Source organism: Lycium ferocissimum, unplaced genomic scaffold (genome assembly GCF_029784015.1).
Source record: "Lycium ferocissimum isolate CSIRO_LF1 unplaced genomic scaffold, AGI_CSIRO_Lferr_CH_V1 ctg12907, whole genome shotgun sequence".
NCBI lineage: Eukaryota > Viridiplantae > Streptophyta > Magnoliopsida > Solanales > Solanaceae > Lycium > Lycium ferocissimum.
Genome location: NW_026714591.1, coordinates 2,633 through 21,113, shown reverse-complemented (window position 1 = coordinate 21,113; position 18,481 = coordinate 2,633). Strand labels below are relative to the sequence as shown.

At 33.7% G+C, this 18,481-nt stretch overlaps 1 protein-coding gene and 1 long non-coding RNA gene across 3 annotated transcripts; one reads left to right on the top strand and one right to left on the bottom strand.

Annotated features, from left to right (window-relative positions):
• The first annotated feature begins 3,683 nt into the window (after positions 1-3,683).
• On the top strand, positions 3,684-5,719 carry LOC132042037 (uncharacterized). 2 transcript variants are annotated; one of them, XR_009411317.1, is made up of 3 exons: positions 3,684-3,739; positions 4,020-4,158; positions 5,054-5,719. It is a non-coding gene; the product is annotated as an uncharacterized LOC132042037 (long non-coding RNA). The 2 variants fall into 2 exon arrangements; XR_009411316.1 differs by having other exon boundaries at positions 4,020-5,719.
• Positions 5,720-6,029: 310 nt separating this feature from the next.
• On the bottom strand, positions 6,030-11,058 carry LOC132042036 (cellulose synthase-like protein D4). Its single transcript, XM_059432671.1, has 6 exons — positions 10,238-11,058; positions 9,297-9,689; positions 8,317-9,121; positions 7,804-8,208; positions 7,380-7,714; positions 6,030-7,290 (listed from the first exon to the last, which is right to left on the bottom strand). The coding sequence occupies exons 1-6, from the start codon at positions 10,717-10,719 to the stop codon at positions 6,324-6,326; spliced, it is 3,387 nt and encodes a 1,128-aa protein (XP_059288654.1). The 5' UTR covers positions 10,720-11,058; the 3' UTR covers positions 6,030-6,323.
• Positions 11,059-18,481: the final 7,423 nt, after the last annotated feature.

Sequence of the window (18,481 nt, the reverse complement as noted above, 5' to 3'; positions counted from 1 at the left end):
GGTGAATAATCATACCATACCCGGCCCTCTGGTGAGGGACTCGGTGAATAATCATACCATCATATACCCGGCCCTTTCGGGACTCGATCGTACCCGGCCCTTTCGGGACTCAGTGAATAATCATATCATCATATGCCGTACCCGGCCCTCTAGTGAGGGACTCGGTGAACAATGCAAAGGAATGTGCACGAATACGTACCCGGCCCGGGACTCGGTGAAAGATGCATTGAGCGTACGCGAGCGAGTAGTGAGAAACCATGCACATAAATCATTTCCAGAGACTCAATGAAATGGTACAACGAACCGTCATTTGGAAGTCGGGACAAAAGTTACATCAAAAATCTTTCGGACGTTACTCGGAAACATATCAAACATCATAAGCATATACTAGAACCGTAGGGATCATAGTCATATGTCAAATCAATTTGAGCCGCCTCGGAAAGTTACAAACATTATTCACTTTAGGACTTTCTACAAACATATCGAAGCGATCCGAGCCTTTCTGTGAAAGTTACGGGCGTTCGTAGTTTCGGAATCGTTTAGGAACAAAACTCTTTTGAAACCAAAACCTTTATGCAACTTTTGGAAATTTAATTATACAAATGACATAAGGACCATGATTTGGCCATATTAAAAATACAAATATCAAGAAACCAATAAGAATCATAAACATGCTCGGATCACCAGAATAGAGTTACCTCGAGACTCGTGTCATAACTTACTTTCAACTAAGACATGCCAAAAGAAAGAAAGGTTGAGCTTTACATACCTCGTCCGCTTCCTACGCTAATCCAAACTTAAGTCTCGGCTTCTCGCGATCTACAATAACGTCATTAGACGCCAAGCATTAGCTATAGCCACTTAGAAATCCAATTCCAAACTAACACCTTATTTACAGAAATTCCGGCAAAAGATTTCCCTATATATTCAACCAACCCCGAGAATTCAACTCGGCCCAAATCATCAATAACAATACCAACAATCATGCTACCAACATCAATAACCCATTCAAAACGCATTCTAGTATTAGCAATTCTTCTCTACATAACTCGTCAACATTCCATCTACATTCAAATAAGTTACGTGCATTCAAACCAACATCATTGATCATACGTTCAAGTGTCAATCCGAGACCATTCAAATACGATTTAAGAACATTCCAAGCAATCCATACAATATTCAAAACAACTCAAACAATAGGCCATTCCACCCGAAATCTTCCAACTACATTAGGAACATCAATAACACATTTTCTTCTTCCAAATTCATAAACTATATCAACAATTCCATACGTTAGCATTATCATTTTCGTCAATACAAGAAATCATATTACAATCACATTAGCTTCCAAAACAGCCCACACGATTTACAACTCCATTTGAATCATTAAACCTTCATTTTACATCATAGAATCCATCACAACAACAACCAAAATACTAGGTAAATTTGATTCATTCCTCCTACACCAAAGCAGCCCACTCACGGCCACACCCCCACACACAACATTTCATGATTTTCATCCATTTCCATACGCTACAACATGTCCAAAACATCCATAAAACATGTAAAAGAGGATAGAACCTTACCTTCTTCCACTTGACTTCACCACTCTCTCTCTCGGTCAAGGTTCCACTTGCAAGAACGGATGGTTTTCTTGTTCCAACAACTACTCCACGTTGACGAGGACCTTTCAATTAGTAAAAAAGCTTGAAAGAAATAATTTTTCTTGATCAAATTTGAGGGACATGTTCGGCCAGCCCTCCTCTTGGCCGAAGGTCTCCTCTTTCTCCATCTTTCTTGAATTTTCTAAGGCTAAAATGATGAGTTATGTCTTATATTTGTCATCACTCACATATATATATATATATATATATATATATATATATATATATATATATATATATATATATATATATATATATATATATATATATAGGCCCCTATATATATATATATATATCCTATTTTATATATATATATATATATATATATATATATATATATATATATATATATATATATATATATATATATATATATATATATATATATATATATATATATATATATATATATATATATATATATATATATATATATATATATATGAAATGATCACGTTATTATATTTCTTATTATATATATATATATATATATATATATATATATATATATATATATATATATATATATATATATATATATATATATATATATATATATATATATATATATATATATATATATATATATATATATATATATATATATATATATATATATATATATATATATATATATATATATATATATATATATATATATATATATATATATATATATATATATATATATATATATATATATATATATATATATATATATATATATATATATATATATATATATATTATTATTATTATTATATATATATATATATATATATTATTATTATTATTATTATATATATATATATATATATATATATATATATATATATATATATATATATATTATTATTATTATATATATATATATATATATATATATATATATATATATATATATATATATATATATATATATATATATATATATATATATATATATATATATATATATATATATATATTATTATTATTATTATTATTATTATTATTATTATTATATATATAGGAGAGAGAGAGAGAGAGAGAGAGAGAGAGAGAGAGAGAGAGAGAGAGAGAGAGAGAGAGAGAGAGAGAGATATATATATATGTCATATAACTAAATATTCTCAAATTTCAAGTTTGCCTTATATATATATATATATATATATATATATATATATATATATATATATATATATATATATATATATATATATATATATATATATATATATATATATATATATATATATATATATATATATATATATATATATATATATATATATATATATATATATATATATATATATATATATATATATATATATATATATATATATATATATATATATATATATATATATATATATATATATATATATATATATATATATATATATATATATATATATATATATATATATATATATAGGCATGTGCACTCTTTTTCTCTCTCTCCCCTTTTTTTTTGTTTTCTTTTCTCAACATTTATAAAAAGATGCAACTTGCCTTGTCATCCATGCATATATATATATATATCAAGGAGGTTACAAATCTCGACCTCGTATCCCGAAATTGTCTTGCCCTCAACTTTTCACGACTTACTCGGAATGTCCCAACGTACGAAATACGGGATATAACACGAATCCCCCATGGGTCACATATTTCATATCACTGAGTGTGTGTATACCAGTGATAGAAGGTCTTTGCATTGCACTGCATTTGTATATCATATCATTTCATTGATACTTTACTATTTGACTTACTTGAAGGATTGGTTGAAAAGTAATTATCTCACTTGATTGATTTCTTGAATACTTGTTAGGTAGGTGAAATTCTCATCTTTTACTTGATGGATTGAAAGTATGTCTTTATGAACTAATAGTGGTTAAATGTGGAAGTAAGCATTTGGAAGACCAAATCTCGTCACAGTTTTAGTTTAGGATCGGTCGACGATATTGCTGAGTGCACGTTGATTTTCGTACTCACTCTACACTTGATGCACCTTGTGTGCAGAGTCTGTCTTTAGTACTAGCGCAACACGAGGCTTCACCGATCGTTGATGAGACATACTCGAGGCATTTAGGGTGAGAGTCGCTAGCTGATCCGTGTCACCTAATTCTTCTCTTTTATTTAATTTCTACTTCTATTACATTCAGACAATATTCAAATATTACTTTAGACTTGTACTTTCTATTCCAAAGAGTTCTTGTACTTGTGACACCATGTTTTGAGGTTGTAGTACTTATTTCCGCTTATTTATAACTACAAGACTTATTTGTGAATTGAAAGTGTTTTTTTTTATTTCTTTCTGCGTAATAATCTTGTTGAACTTGCTTGATCGGTTGTGAATGATTCACTTACTAGGTTGGGAGAAGTGCCTTCATGGCTTGAAATTTGGGTCTTGACAAGTTGACAGTGCAACTGAATTTTGTTTCTTCGTAGCCCATGACAAGCATGATCCTAATAAGTGTGCCATTCTAGAAGTGCTCTTTCTATCCACCAGGTATCCAACGTAATCAGCATTAGCATACCCTATTAATTCAAAATTTTCGCCCGCTGGATACCAAAGGACCAGTTCTTATGTGCCTTTTACATATCATAGAATTCTCTTCACAGCTTTCATATGTGATTCTTTTGGACATGATTGAAACATGGCACACAGTCACGCACTAAACACAATGTTGGATCTGCTTGTAGTTAGATATAGTAGGGACTCAATCATACCTCTGTGCTTCTTTTCTTTAGTGGGCCTGCTTCATCCTTGTCTACTCGAGTGGTGGTGGCTATTGGGGTATCAAAGGGCTTTATGTTTTCCTTTCCGTATCAAATCTCTTTAAGAGTGCCTTGATAACTTCTGCTAATGAATTCTTGTGCCCTCCTTGGTCTGCTTTACTTGTAATCCCAGGAAGAAATTTAGGTCTCCCATTATGCTCATCTCAAATTCACTTTTCATAAGTCTAGCAAACTCATTACATAACTGTTCGTTTGTGACACCAAATAAGATATCATCCACATACACTTGACAATCTTTTATACCACGCTCTTAGTGCCTGTTTCAACCAGTATAGTGCCTTATCTAGCTTGTAAACATGATTTGGGTACTCATGACTCTCAAATCCTGGAGGTTGTTGCACATACACCTCTTCCTTTAAGTATCCATTTAAGAAAGCACTCTTGGCATTTATTTGATAGAGTTTGAACTTCTTACAAGCAACGAGCGTGCGAATTACTTCCATTCTAGCTACTAGTGCAAAGGTTTCGTTAAAGTCAATTCCTTCGTCGTATATTATAACCCTGTACTACCAGTCTTGACTTGTTCCTTGTCATTGTACCCTGATCATCTAGTTTATTTTTGAATACCCATCTAGTCTCAATAACTGTTTTATCTTTGGGCTTAGGTTCTAGATGCAATACCTTGTTTCTTTCAAATTGATGAAGCTCTTCCTGAATTGCTATGATCCTATCTGCATCAAGTAGAGCATCCTTGATATTGTTTGGCGCAATCGTTAATAAGAAGGCGAAGAAGGCACATAGATTTCTGGCCTTTGATCTTGTTGTGACGCCAAAGTCTATGGAGGAGATTATGTTTTCAACTGGGTGTGCTCCCTTGTACTTCTTGTTATTTCCTTGAATGACCGACGAACCACGTTCTGATATTTAAATTTTGGTGGCTTTATAAATCCTGGAAGAATTTTGCCAAATTCCTGCAGCAATTTTAGTGGGGGGCTTAAATTCTTTAAGGACGGTGACTACACTATCAAAGCCAATTTTGAAATTCCTGCAATTTTTCTAACAACTTCTTTGTATTTGAGGTAGTTAAAGAACTATGACTTCAGAGGGTAGAAATTCATACGGCTTCAAAAGTATGTTTATAACTATTAATGGTAAGGATTAGTCATTATACCTTGTCATTGTCTTTTTAGTGACAACACCTATAATGACAAGTGGAGATTAGATTTTTGTATCACTATTAATATTATTGGTCGCTATGATCCATTTTTCTTGTAGCGTTAATAACATTTTTCCTAGAGGTTGTTTTGATCATATAGTTTATGATCTCTTAATATTATTGTTACTCTAAGTTCATTATGCCTCCATACAATAGGTTTAATTATCAAAATAGTAAAATTCTCAACATCGTGAATTTCGATTATTATAATTCTAGAAAACATAAAATACTTTATCAAACTTTAACAAGAAACCTTTTTGGTGCCATGGAGAAGATTACTTCCCAACTCTTTAATTATGTGTTTATAATTTTTTGGAATCTTAAAATTGAAAAACTCTAATAATGAGGTTGCATTTTATATGACAGTAACATGAAAGAAAGTTGATCATTTTATGAAAAAGGAAAACGAGTAAGGAAACAGAACAAAGAACAGACAAAAGCCATAACATGTAAATTGGGTAAAACATAACAATGTTTTTAGTAGTCCATTTGGAGATACAGGCTAGCACAAGTGTTTACATAACTGAACTTTTGAATTTTCAAGAACGGAAGTTGTTGGAACCACTCTATTTATTTTTCACTCGAACTCTATGTACGCAAGAAAAAATTGGAAAGCAAAAAATATATTGGTAATAAGTTACATTAATTTCAAATCTACTTTCTCTAAATTCTGAAGCAACCAACATATGTTGTGATATTAGTTAATCTGATTTAATGGGTTAAGGGAACTGAAAGCCACCGGCAACACCTTGTGCAGGGGCGCCACCTCGAGGTCCAAAGTAAGCTATGTATAGCAAGGAGAGTGTAATTGCAATGAGTCCTGACCAGACAAATACAATTGTAGGTGTCTTTCTTCTTCTACCCATCAATCCCTTAGCAAAAGGATACAAGTGAGCCAACACCCAGAAGGCAAAGAAGGCTCCACCAATGAACCTGCCCCACTCAGGAACAGGAGAAAATACCGCCCTACCGAATGCATACACAATGGCAATGATGTTAATCATACCGATGACAATAGGCGGGATCATCAATGAAGTCCACTTGACCAAGTATAGATCAGCAAAGGCGTCATCTTCGTCTTCTCCAGCAGACTTGGAAGTAAGTGTAAAAGATATTTCAATGCCGGCAATCACTTTAAGGAGACCTTGGACGACAGCAGCAAGATGGGCACTAGTTCCAGAAATGAGCCAAAACTGTTCATTTCTCCACCAATCCTCTAGAGCAACGCCAGACCATTTCACTTCCAAGATAGCTAAGCCGATGAGACAGAGAGATATGGTTAATAGAAAGAAAAGGAAAGCGACATTGAGCTCCGCGACAATGAACTGCCCGGAGATAAGGGAGAGTGCAGGGAGAAAGCAATAGATGATGAGGAAAAGGGAGGTGAAAGGATAAACGCCAACATTCAGGTAAGCGAGGCGCTGAAGGACATTGAGTTTTCTGGATGCAAGAAGGGCATTGTTCCCCGAGAAAAAGATTTCAACAGAGCCTGTAGCCCAACGAAGCACTTGATGAAGCCTATCTGTCAGGTTTATAGGAGCTGATCCACGGAATGCGTCACGCTTGGTGATGCAATAAACAGAACGCCATCCACGGTTGTGCATTCGGTATCCAGTCACCACATCTTCTGTCACAGAACCATAAATCCATCCAACTCGATCACCCCATTCCGTCTTGTCTTCGTACCTGCATTAATCACAAAAGCATTTATATGCATGCAGAGAGTGATAGATTAATTTGGATATTAATTATTAAGTAGGAGGGAAGGAGCTTACCAACAAGATATGACAGAGACTGCTTCAGCCACGGTGGTGGCGTCAAGTGGTTCCTTTGGTGCTCTAAGAGCACCAGGAGGTCGTCCATACTTGACAGCAGGATGATCGGCAATAGGGCGGCCTTGGAACTCAGCAATTGGAATAGACTCTGATAACATTGTGGAGTTTCCAAAACGCTTAGGTAGTAGATTCACATCTAAGTCAGGATCAAAATCCGTGGCTTTCAATGCTTGAGCCTCTGCACCTTTTTGTGGTGACTTATCATGTTGTGTTGGATCAAAGCCGTAAAGTGCAAATCGCCTAAACATGCAACCCGTCCCCACATACATAGGACCCTATACAATGGACTAGCAAGTTTAGTCTTTAAACAACAATTAATGGTTATGAAATTGATAAATAAAAAATACAAGTGAAATATTATTACCTGGAGGCCATCAAGTGCACGCATATTTCCATCAAAAAACACAGTATTGTGATTGGCATAACGATCTGATGGATCGATGCCTTCAAATCTTTGAGGGAATTGAATATAACATATATCTTCTCCACCTCTGTCCATCATGAAACACATCCCTTCACGAATAGCTAAGGAGTTGTTTATATAGTGATCACAATCAAGGTTGAGTATGAATGGACCATTAGACAATATGGCAGAAGCTCGCACTAGGGCATTCATGGCACCTGCTTTTTTATTGTGATCATACCCAGGCCTCTTCTCACGTGATACATACACAAACATTGGAAGCCTTATGTCCACGTCTGAACAATCCAATAGCTTATCTTCACCCCCTCCCATTAGTGGGTCACTACTTGGGGGTTTTAACATTACCTGCAAATTAAATTCGCAAAATGAATGTATGTCAATTTCGTAAAGGAAATAATAAAATCACAATTATGTATCTACTTAAGAAAGTAACTATTATATCTATATACATACCTGAAGGATCCCAGGATGATCACCCTTGGCATGATCCCTGCTGGGGGTAGCCCATGTTCCAGGCCAGTGAGTTCCATCAGCCATCCAAGTGGCCTTTTGCACTTTAATTCCCTCTGAAGGATCAGCTCCACTCTCTTTCATGTGCTTTAACATCTTCATTTCCTCTCGAGCATTAAATGCATCTGATCTCCTTCTAATTGAATCTTGCAGACCATTTATCCTTACCTTAAATTCATCATATTCCCTTTTTACCCTCCGTCTATCTTTCACAAAATCAATTCTCTTCTTGTTCTTGGTAGGATCTCCCTTCATGAGAAAATAGGCTTCAGGATTCCTAGGCTCAATCTCATGTTTCCTGCAGAATGGTACCCACAAATCAGCGAAGCTAGCAGCTTCTGCCATTGCCTCGAAAGTTAGAAGGGCACCGCCGTCATCTGAAACGTAGCAAGCTAGCTTCTCCACGGGATATTCAGCTGCTAAGATGGATAGGATGGTGTTGGCTGTGACAAGAACCGGCTCTTTTTCTGGATCAGCTGTTGACACGAACATATCAACTCCTGGAAGATCCGACCTACCTGTAGGATTGGATGGTGATGGCATGTCAAACTTCTCACGTAGTACCACTAGATCAGTCGAGCGGTTAACAGGTGACACCTTAGGCATCTGATCCAGGATCCATGAAAACGCAAACCATACTTCACATACAATTGACATCATCCATAACCACATTGCTGCGTTATTTGGGTGTCGTATTCTCCATGTCAAGAAGAAGCCCAGTACAATAAATCGAATAACAATTAGCAACCTGTACAATATAGTCATTAATTCACAAATTATTAAAATGCATGCATGGAACTACTCTATGACTTTATTCCTCCTATGTAACAAAACATGAGAAGAAGAAATCAAGTTAAAATAGAACACATGTAGTATTACTCAACTGAGTTTATACAACACAAAATTATTAATAAAGTACGTACCTGTAAGGGCTAATGATGCTATGCGGTATTGGCAATTTCCTACTGAGGGGTCTCCAAGGTTTATCAGTAGATGTATCCAAGGCGCTCTTTTGCATTCCTCCATCACCATCATCCCCATCCCTATCGTCAGGCCAATAAGCATTTCCATACCCATAAGTGCCTTGTGTCTCAAAGAGCCATTTGTTGTGATCGAACTCTCCATTTTGATTTCTCCTCATCATAGACATACCACGATCCCCTTTGGAACCATCTGGTGCCGGTAAAGACAATGCTCCATTAGAAAAATTTGGAATCTCGTCGTCAATATCCCCGACCTTGTAAGGTTCTTTGCAACCCGGGCATAGACCTGTGTCTTTTTGTGCGTCCATATAGCAATCTCTACATATTTTGAACCTTACAAACCAAAACACACATCAACTTCTAGTTTATCAACACATTTTTAATGTATTTAAATTTATACATTGCCAATATAAATATTTTTGTTTTCACTTTTAACTTGTAATAGCAAGTTATTTATTTATCTCTAATTGCCTAATAAGATACCTAATTGTATAAACAATGAGTTGCTTAATTAATAAATGTGATAATTATAGTTCAACGCGTTTCGGTGGTCTAATTTACACAATAGCCAGCAAATGAATAGGTTTTATATACTAAGTATATATATATATAAATATAACATACATGTGATATACATAAATATACATATAATATTGATTCGATATACATAAATATGCATATAATATACATAATCAGTGTATTTCTTTTTTATTATTATTATTATTATTATTATTATTATTTATTACTGGCTCAGGAGGATAGATTTAAAGATCATCACTGCCTCATAATAATCAGTGTATAGGTTCTTGTATATTTTTAGCTAGCGTCTGCAATTAATTTTGGCTGACAGGCCAAAAATAAAAAAGCCCATAATAAATTACCTGCATTCACATGGGATTACATCATTTCCCCTTTCATCTTTCATGATCTTTCCATCACAAGCTGGCATGGAACAGGAGGAACCCTTGGATCCAGCCATTTGAGGATGACTAACTTCTGATTCGATGACCTTATCCATGAGATGCGCGCGAGTGACACTGTTGAATCCACCGGTAAATAACGAATTGGAAACATACTGCTCTTCTGCTTTGGCAGCAACAGACGTATCCATTGGCTGATTGTCAGGCGTTGGTGGAATTTGAACGGTGTAATTCATGTAGTCGCCTGATAATTCTCCCGACATATCAAGGTCTTCTCTTGACAGGCTCACATATCGTCCACTCGATGTTCTTCGTGCAAATTTTACTGTTTGCCCGCTTGAAGTACCCTTATTATTACTACCACCACCCTGGGAGCCGCCTGGATTTGTTCCTCCAGGGCTACGTGTTGTCTTCTTAGATGGTTGCCCTGACAAGCTTGCCATTTTTTTTTATCTTTGAATTTTCTCAAAACATAACCTTAGCTATGTAAAACTAAGCTACTTTATTATGACGATGAACGTGTGAGTTAATTGGGTGGTCTTCTTCTCAAACGTGGCAACAAATCTTTCCTTTCTTCATCATACCTTTGAGAATCACTCTTGCTCTTCAATGTTGTAGCTGATGACCACCCTCAATATTTTTATTTTGAGTACTAAAAGAGAAAGAAAAGAAAGGCTGCCATTGAATTAATTTACTTAACTATCAATATTACAAAGGTTTTGAATTTTTTTTTACTAGTTCTCCTATTACTAAGGAGAACCAATGAGAGGCACACCAAGCAAAGAAAAACTTTCGGAAAAGCTGAGCATTAATTTATGAGGAGGATGAGAGGGTGTTTGGCTGGATGGGAGAGAGTTGCGCAAAGGTGTAGAAAATTTGGAAAGTTTGCAACTAAATAGGAAAGTTATAGATCGAAATGAGAGAGTGTAGATATAAATATAAAGAGATACCCACAGCTATATATAAATAATACAAAACTCACTCATTCAACGTAACTTTTCAAGTAAAACTATTACTTTGTGAAAAGTATATACATATTTAAAAAAGAGATATTATAGATGATACAAAGAAATTCCTCAAGCTATTGTTAACATGTTTTAAATCTACTATTAATATTTTAATTTGAGATTTTAATGAGTTTCTGAATTATAGAGAAAAGGCAAATGAAATACTAAATTCAAACTTTATGTGTTTGTATTTTGGATTTCTTTTTCACTTTAAATTTTTGGTAAAAAGGACATTATTTTCCAAAATATATTTTTATAGGAAATTTTGTAATCCAATATTTTCTAAAAATTAGAATTAAATTATTTCTGATGTAATATCAAAGAAAAACTTAAGCGAAGAATGTCCTTTTTTTTTTCCTTTTTAATGAAAAATATTTATTAGTGTTTGATTTTCACAATATTTTTCTCCGCACCAAGTATTATTATATCGTCAACTCTGACTATATATCTAATCAATGATTAGGTCATCTTTATTAGTGTTCTTAACATGATATTGGATAGAGCGGTGTTCAGAAATTGTATACTGTTTAGCTTTTCCTTTAATAGATCAATATATTAACGTATATATCTCTTTATGTGTAATATCATTTCATGCAAATTATTAAAAGAGAGTAATTTGGATTAACTTTAACTGCAGAGAACTCATTTAATTTGCATTTCGTTACTTCTTTTCCTTAGTTAAATACACCAAATTCTGAGTATGATTTTCATCCAACTAAGAGCACATATCTCCTGACATTGAGTCATATTTATTCAGAATGACTCAAAACCTTTTATTGCGTCGGCTATAGAAATAGAATCCCGAGACGCAATTAAATAACTAGACGCAGAAGACAATTAATCATATGAAACAAAATTAGAATGAAATGTAAAAATTTGTACGGACTAGTTAAGAATAATGGCGTGATTTAATTAATATAGGTCAATGGTATTATCGAGAACAAAGCATTTATCAAATCTAAAGTCTAACATGTGATTTTAGGAACACACAAAAATCGATGCTCTAGTAGGCTTCGAGACACCAACGGCAAAAACTAGTTGTTATCCTCGTCTTCTTCAAAGATCAAAGAAAGCCTAATTCTTTAATGATAACTACAAGCAAATTATAGTTTTTTGTCAAATTCCAAACATAACATTAGTGGTCTGAAATATGAGTGTGACATTTCGAACTTCATACCAGTGGCTCAAATTATGACCTAACTTGGGAAACTGTCAAACTATACTAAGTAGCTACGGAAACTGTTAAACTATACTAAGTAGCTACTTTCATAGCTGTATCTAAAATGTGGCAATAATTTTAAAAATGTTACAAACGTAGACACTTTGATAAACATACACTGTTTCTGATCCACCATCTTCTTTTTATTCTTTTGAGAAGTCCTAGGAATTTCACTCAACTTGACTTTTTTTTTTTTCCATCAGCTGGACAAACATGAAAGTTGATACAAGCTAAATATATTAAAATCTCATTTCTAGGAATTGTTTTGGTTGAGATTACATCTGGCTGGATTTTTTATTTTTCTCTGACAATTACGCTAAAACGCTTGAAACAGTGAGCCACATGCAATATTGTTTAGACACGACCTAGAACATCCAAAATGATATATTAGTGAAACCAATAACAACAAATTAAACTTAAGACTAGTGGCCTGGAGTTTGAGTGCGATAGTTCTACTAGCGTGAATTTCAAATTGTTGCAGCTCGACTTTAATCAATTGGTTTGAATTTTGAATAACCACACCCAAGCTTAAGTTTGAATTGTTATGCTGATCTTTAGACTAGTGACTTGAAGCTTTGTCAAATAATACGTTTTACAATTTGCTTGTGCGTGTTATCAAATTTGATAATTTTAAGCTCATGTTTTTTTTTTTTTAACTTATATTGTTCCATCATCGTGATGGAGGAGTTAGGCTTGACTCCAACATATATATTCCAAAAACCGTAAGCTCATGTTTTTTAATTTATCTTTTCACACTCTCCAATTTCTCCTTGATTTATTCGCATCTCATGTACTGGTCAATTATTAAGCAAGTAAATTTAAAGAAGAAATGATTCATTAACCGGAAGAAAAGAACGTGAATAACTGATGTTTGTCACTCTTTAAAAACATCAGTCACTCTTTTTTTTTTAAAAAAAAAGGATGGGCCCCAAAAAAACACCAAGAATATTAAAAAAAGCAATATTAAAAAAAAAAAAAATTGGGCCCCATCTCCAAACTAAAAAAAAAAAAAAAAAAAGATCCATATTACAAAAAATCAATAAAAAAAAAAAAAGTGGACCCCATATTAAAAAACAAGCAATGTCAAAAAAAAAAAAAAAAAACGTGCACCCCATATTAAAAAATCAAACAATATTCATGTAATTCCCAAAGTATCCCCATTAAGTCAATAATGGTGGATTCATTGCCACATGCGTATCAACCCATTAGTGGAGCAAATGAAATTATTTTACAGTAAAAAACATGGACCCCATATTATTGCTTTTCTTCAAAGGTTAAGTAGTCAAGCAAACCATACAATTTCCTTTCTTTTCTTATATTAAATTCGAGATCTAATCTAGATATTTAATCCGTTGTATTCTTTATTCCGCCATGTCATTTATTTGTTATGTTTATTTATTTATATTTTAAAAATAAGATAGAATTTAATTACTTTTTCATTTTTTTCTTTACTCTAATAAATGTGAAAAGAGATTAATGTAAAAAAGAAAAAATAATATTAAATGGAGATCAAATAATTAATAAGGTAAATTAGTCAAATTATAATTCTAATTGACGTTTCCTTAAAAAATCGTGCAAAAGACAACATGACAAGTAAAATGAGCTAAACCAAGAATATTTACCAAAAATTAAAAAATAGTAGTTCTTCGTTTAAATAGAAAATCAAATTTCTACTTTGTTTCGTTTTAAACATGTAAAATTAATTTAATAATTTGAATTAGAATTATCCAAATCAAAATTTGATAAAAAATAATAAGTATTGTTTAGGTCCAATCTATAGACATTAACAATAGAATATTTTACACCTTTAAATTAATCGAATTAAAATTCAAAATATCAACTTATGCTTAAATATTGCTATTGTTTTGTCTCAAAGAAAGGAAAATAGTTTTCTTTTAAACAAGTCTTCTCTTTTAAAAAGTATTAATAAATTTTTGCAAACTTTGTATTCGTAGCAAACACTAATATAATAAAGTTTTGGATACGGAGCACAAAGTACAATGTTATATTAATCGTGTTTTGAACATAGTATATATATATATGCATAAAAACAGCGCAAACTTATGTATGTTTATTAGTAATATAAAATATATATATTATCACTACCCAAACACAACTACATACACATAGATACACTATAATCTAAAGTGTTGGGCCCGTGCGCAGCACGGCATACGCCGTCTAGGCTTAATTAAAGATAAAAGTTTATAGCTAGTCCTTGTAGAGCAGCAAATGCACGTGCTTTAAGTGATTGGTTGTCCACGAAAATATGGCATGTGTAACATCATTTCTGCATGGGAAATGACGTAAGTCACTTTTAGGGTTGTTATTTGAAACATAGCCAACCCCTCTCACAGTCATCAAACCTGCAACACCAAATTCGTCTCCGCCCTCTGCTCGGCAACGCAATTCACATGCTCAGAGTCAGTTAGAGCAAAAAAACCCTCCCCCGTCTTTTTCTTAAAACTCACCTCAATCTCGTAAATGTCCTTCCCAAATCCTAGCGTAAGGTTAGAAAATATTTAAATTTTTGCCACTTTGTTGTTGCCCTTCTATCTTTTGTTATTGCCCTTCTATCTTTTGTTATTGCATATTAATATAGACCAAATATCAACATAAGAAACTCAAATATCTTGGGATGACAACAGTACCAAGATGGCTAAATTAGAGTCCTGGCCGTTGTGTTGGTCATTAACACACTCCAAACAAACTAAAGGATAACGTAAAACAACATTGAGATATATAAGTAGGATTTTAATGAAATATTCGAGCAAACCAAATACCAAACTCGAAAGAGGAACATGACAATATGACATCTAGATTTATATAAAAAGTGAGAAAGTGTCACGAATCAAAATTCATAAGCCGCGATGGCACCTATTTCCAATCCGATAGATAAGTCAAACTGATAACAACCAATTCATTTAAGTTAATTAAGTGGAAAATAAAGTGATGACCCGATATTAACCAAAGTCAAGTCTCTTACTAATAAACAAAGTGCGGAAATACAAATACCACCCATGACTGGTGTCATGACTTCAAGAGCTACTGAGAATACTAGTACAAGGCTGAATTGACCAAATATAATGTTTGGGATAAAAGAGACAGAAATAAATAAAGGGAGAAAGGGACTAACGCTGCAGATCAGCCAGACAGCTCACCACTAGATCTCCTGAATCAACAACCTCGGATTCAGATGGTTCCGCGAACTCCACTAGTACTCGGAACAAAATTTGCACCACAAAGAGTGCAGCAAGTGTAGTATGAGTACGGGAAGCACATGTACTCAGTATATCTCACAGACCGACAACAATAAAGTAGTGATGAGGTTATTAAGAAAAGTCTTATTTTAGCAGAATCCGGCTTACCTAACGTAACTCCGAACCATTCAATTAACGGGGTAGAGGGTAAATCAAGTGCCACGAGTAAAGTCAAGGTCATGTTATCAAGTAAGCAAATAATCAAATAATTAGTTAAGGAGTTCCATGCAACGCAATGCCATGCAATGCAATTCACTATCCAAAACTTGTATATAAGTGGAGCTCCACGGGACTGTAGGGAGACGTGACCCATGGAGGACTCGCGAAGCCCATATACTCGGCACAAACGGTCTCCACATTCCAGTACAAACGATTTCAACATACTTTCAAACAATCTGAGCATGAACGATCTCCACTGTGTTACACCCCTCACTTTCAGTGTTACACCCCGTACCTCGAAGAAGTGCTGGTTAAATTTGAATGTAAGTATGTCGAGCTATGGCTAGGTAAAACAACTTTGGTGTGTGAGGAACGAAGCATTATTAAGTATATTGTTTAAGTAAACGATGAATTATGATCTTGTAAGTCGTAACCGGGAAGGAAAACCTTGGAACCAAAGGACATGACCATTATCAAGTATGATTAGTGATAAATATCATGTATGGAGAGTTTTGGAAGATTTCAGAACCAAGCAAATCAACGAAAATAAGTTTGTCGAAAATTTGGAACAAGTTGGCAGAATTAATGACAGAATTTTAGGTCAATTTTGGAGGGGTATATCTCCAGGTATATGGGAGTTTTAAGGTGTTTCAAAAGCTTAAAATGAAGTTCGTCGAGTCTAGTTTCCAACGCAACAGACCGCTCATCGATACGACGTCGGAATAGAGAATTATGGACGTTACAAGTTTGGCGGGCGAGTTTATCTTGAATATGCCGATTTTGGCACCCTATATAAGGGGCAAAACCCCATTTTTCTTCACAAAAATTTCCCAAATGCTCTAGAAAATTCAGCCACATATGAGAGCATATATATAACATAAAAAGCGAGGATTTTGAGAGATTTCAAGTTACGGAGTATTAATCGAGGTCCTACAACGTGTAGTCACGATTATAGTTTTGTCTTGCATTGGAATTGGCTTGGATTCAAAGTAAATATTGAATATATTGCTGCTCTAGAAAGAATAAGGTATGAATCTCTCCTTATTAATATTAATTTCAGTTTATTTACGGAGATAAAGTTATTACATAGTCGTATAATAAGTTGGATAATTGAGAAACTTGGAAAACATCGTGTGAGATGTTTTATGGAGCCTATTGGTGTTGATAATGTTGTTGTGATGTTAGTATTGTTGTTGTTGTTGGTTATTGGATTGTGATTTCGGGCTAGGCATAAAGCAGATCTTTCCGAAGATTCGTAGAAATGGATTTAAATTAAGGGTTTAAGACGAGCGTATGATGATGAGCCTAACAATAGTATGAATGGTCGTATATGTAGATTATGAGGCTACAAATGATCTTAAGTGAATTGCAAGACGGGGAAGTAAGTTGGAAGTCGAGAAATTATCTTCCAAACGTTAAGGCTAGTCCCTTTCTTCTAAAGGCATGATATATTCTTATGAATCCAATAGATGTTTTCCAAATGTCCCATGATCCCTTTCTGTGAATCCATAAATGTTTTCCAAGAATATTTTTATTCTCAAAAGCTAGAGATTCATGATTCATAGAGTTCTTATGATGCTAAAGATAAACGTGTTTTGTGATGACGATGATCCTATTTCTAGAAAATCCTATGTTATAATTCCTTACATATGTTTCATAACCTCCTTACTTCCAAAAGTTAGAGTTCATGATTCAAAGGCATGACTTCTTTCTTGATAATCCATAAATGTTTTCCAAAATGTCCCTATTTTTCGAGTCAAAGATTTATGAATCTGTAAGCTTTTATGACAACAATAAGAGACATGTTTTTACAATGTTAATGAGATGAGATGAGAATGTTTCTATGATGATTACGACGATGATGATGATTTCATGTGTAAAAGTCCCCGAAGCTTACGATTTGAATGTGAAGATGAGAATGTTGAGTTATGTTCGTGATCTTCTTGATTTTTATTCATTGTTGTTGATATCGCCTTATAATAATTGTTCCTTCAAGAGTGAGATAGAGCGATGATGATTATTCCATAATATAATCGGAGGTTCACAAACGTCACTCCCGATGTATTTATAGCTTTTATTTAGCTCTTACATACATGTATATACATACATACATATGTATATATATGTATATGTATGTATGTATGTATATATATATATATATATATATATATATATATATATATATATATATATATATATATATATGTATTTTTTCAACAATTTATTACTAGTCGGCTTTGGTGGCACGTAGATGTGCGCGCACCAAATTAGAATATTATGATATCGCCCGGATGCGGGAGGCCGGACGCGGCTGATGATAACACCGAGCCTTGATGGCCGGGCATGATACTATATATATGACACCGAGCCTTAATGGCATGTCCTTCTCGGGCTTCTAAGTAGCTTCCTCAATTGAATAGTGGCTCCACAATACCTTTACCGAAATATTGTTCTTGGTTCGAACGGCTGGGCATGATACTATATATATGACACCGAGCCTTAATAGCCATGATACTATATATATGACAATCGCTTAATAATAGGAGCATGATACTATATA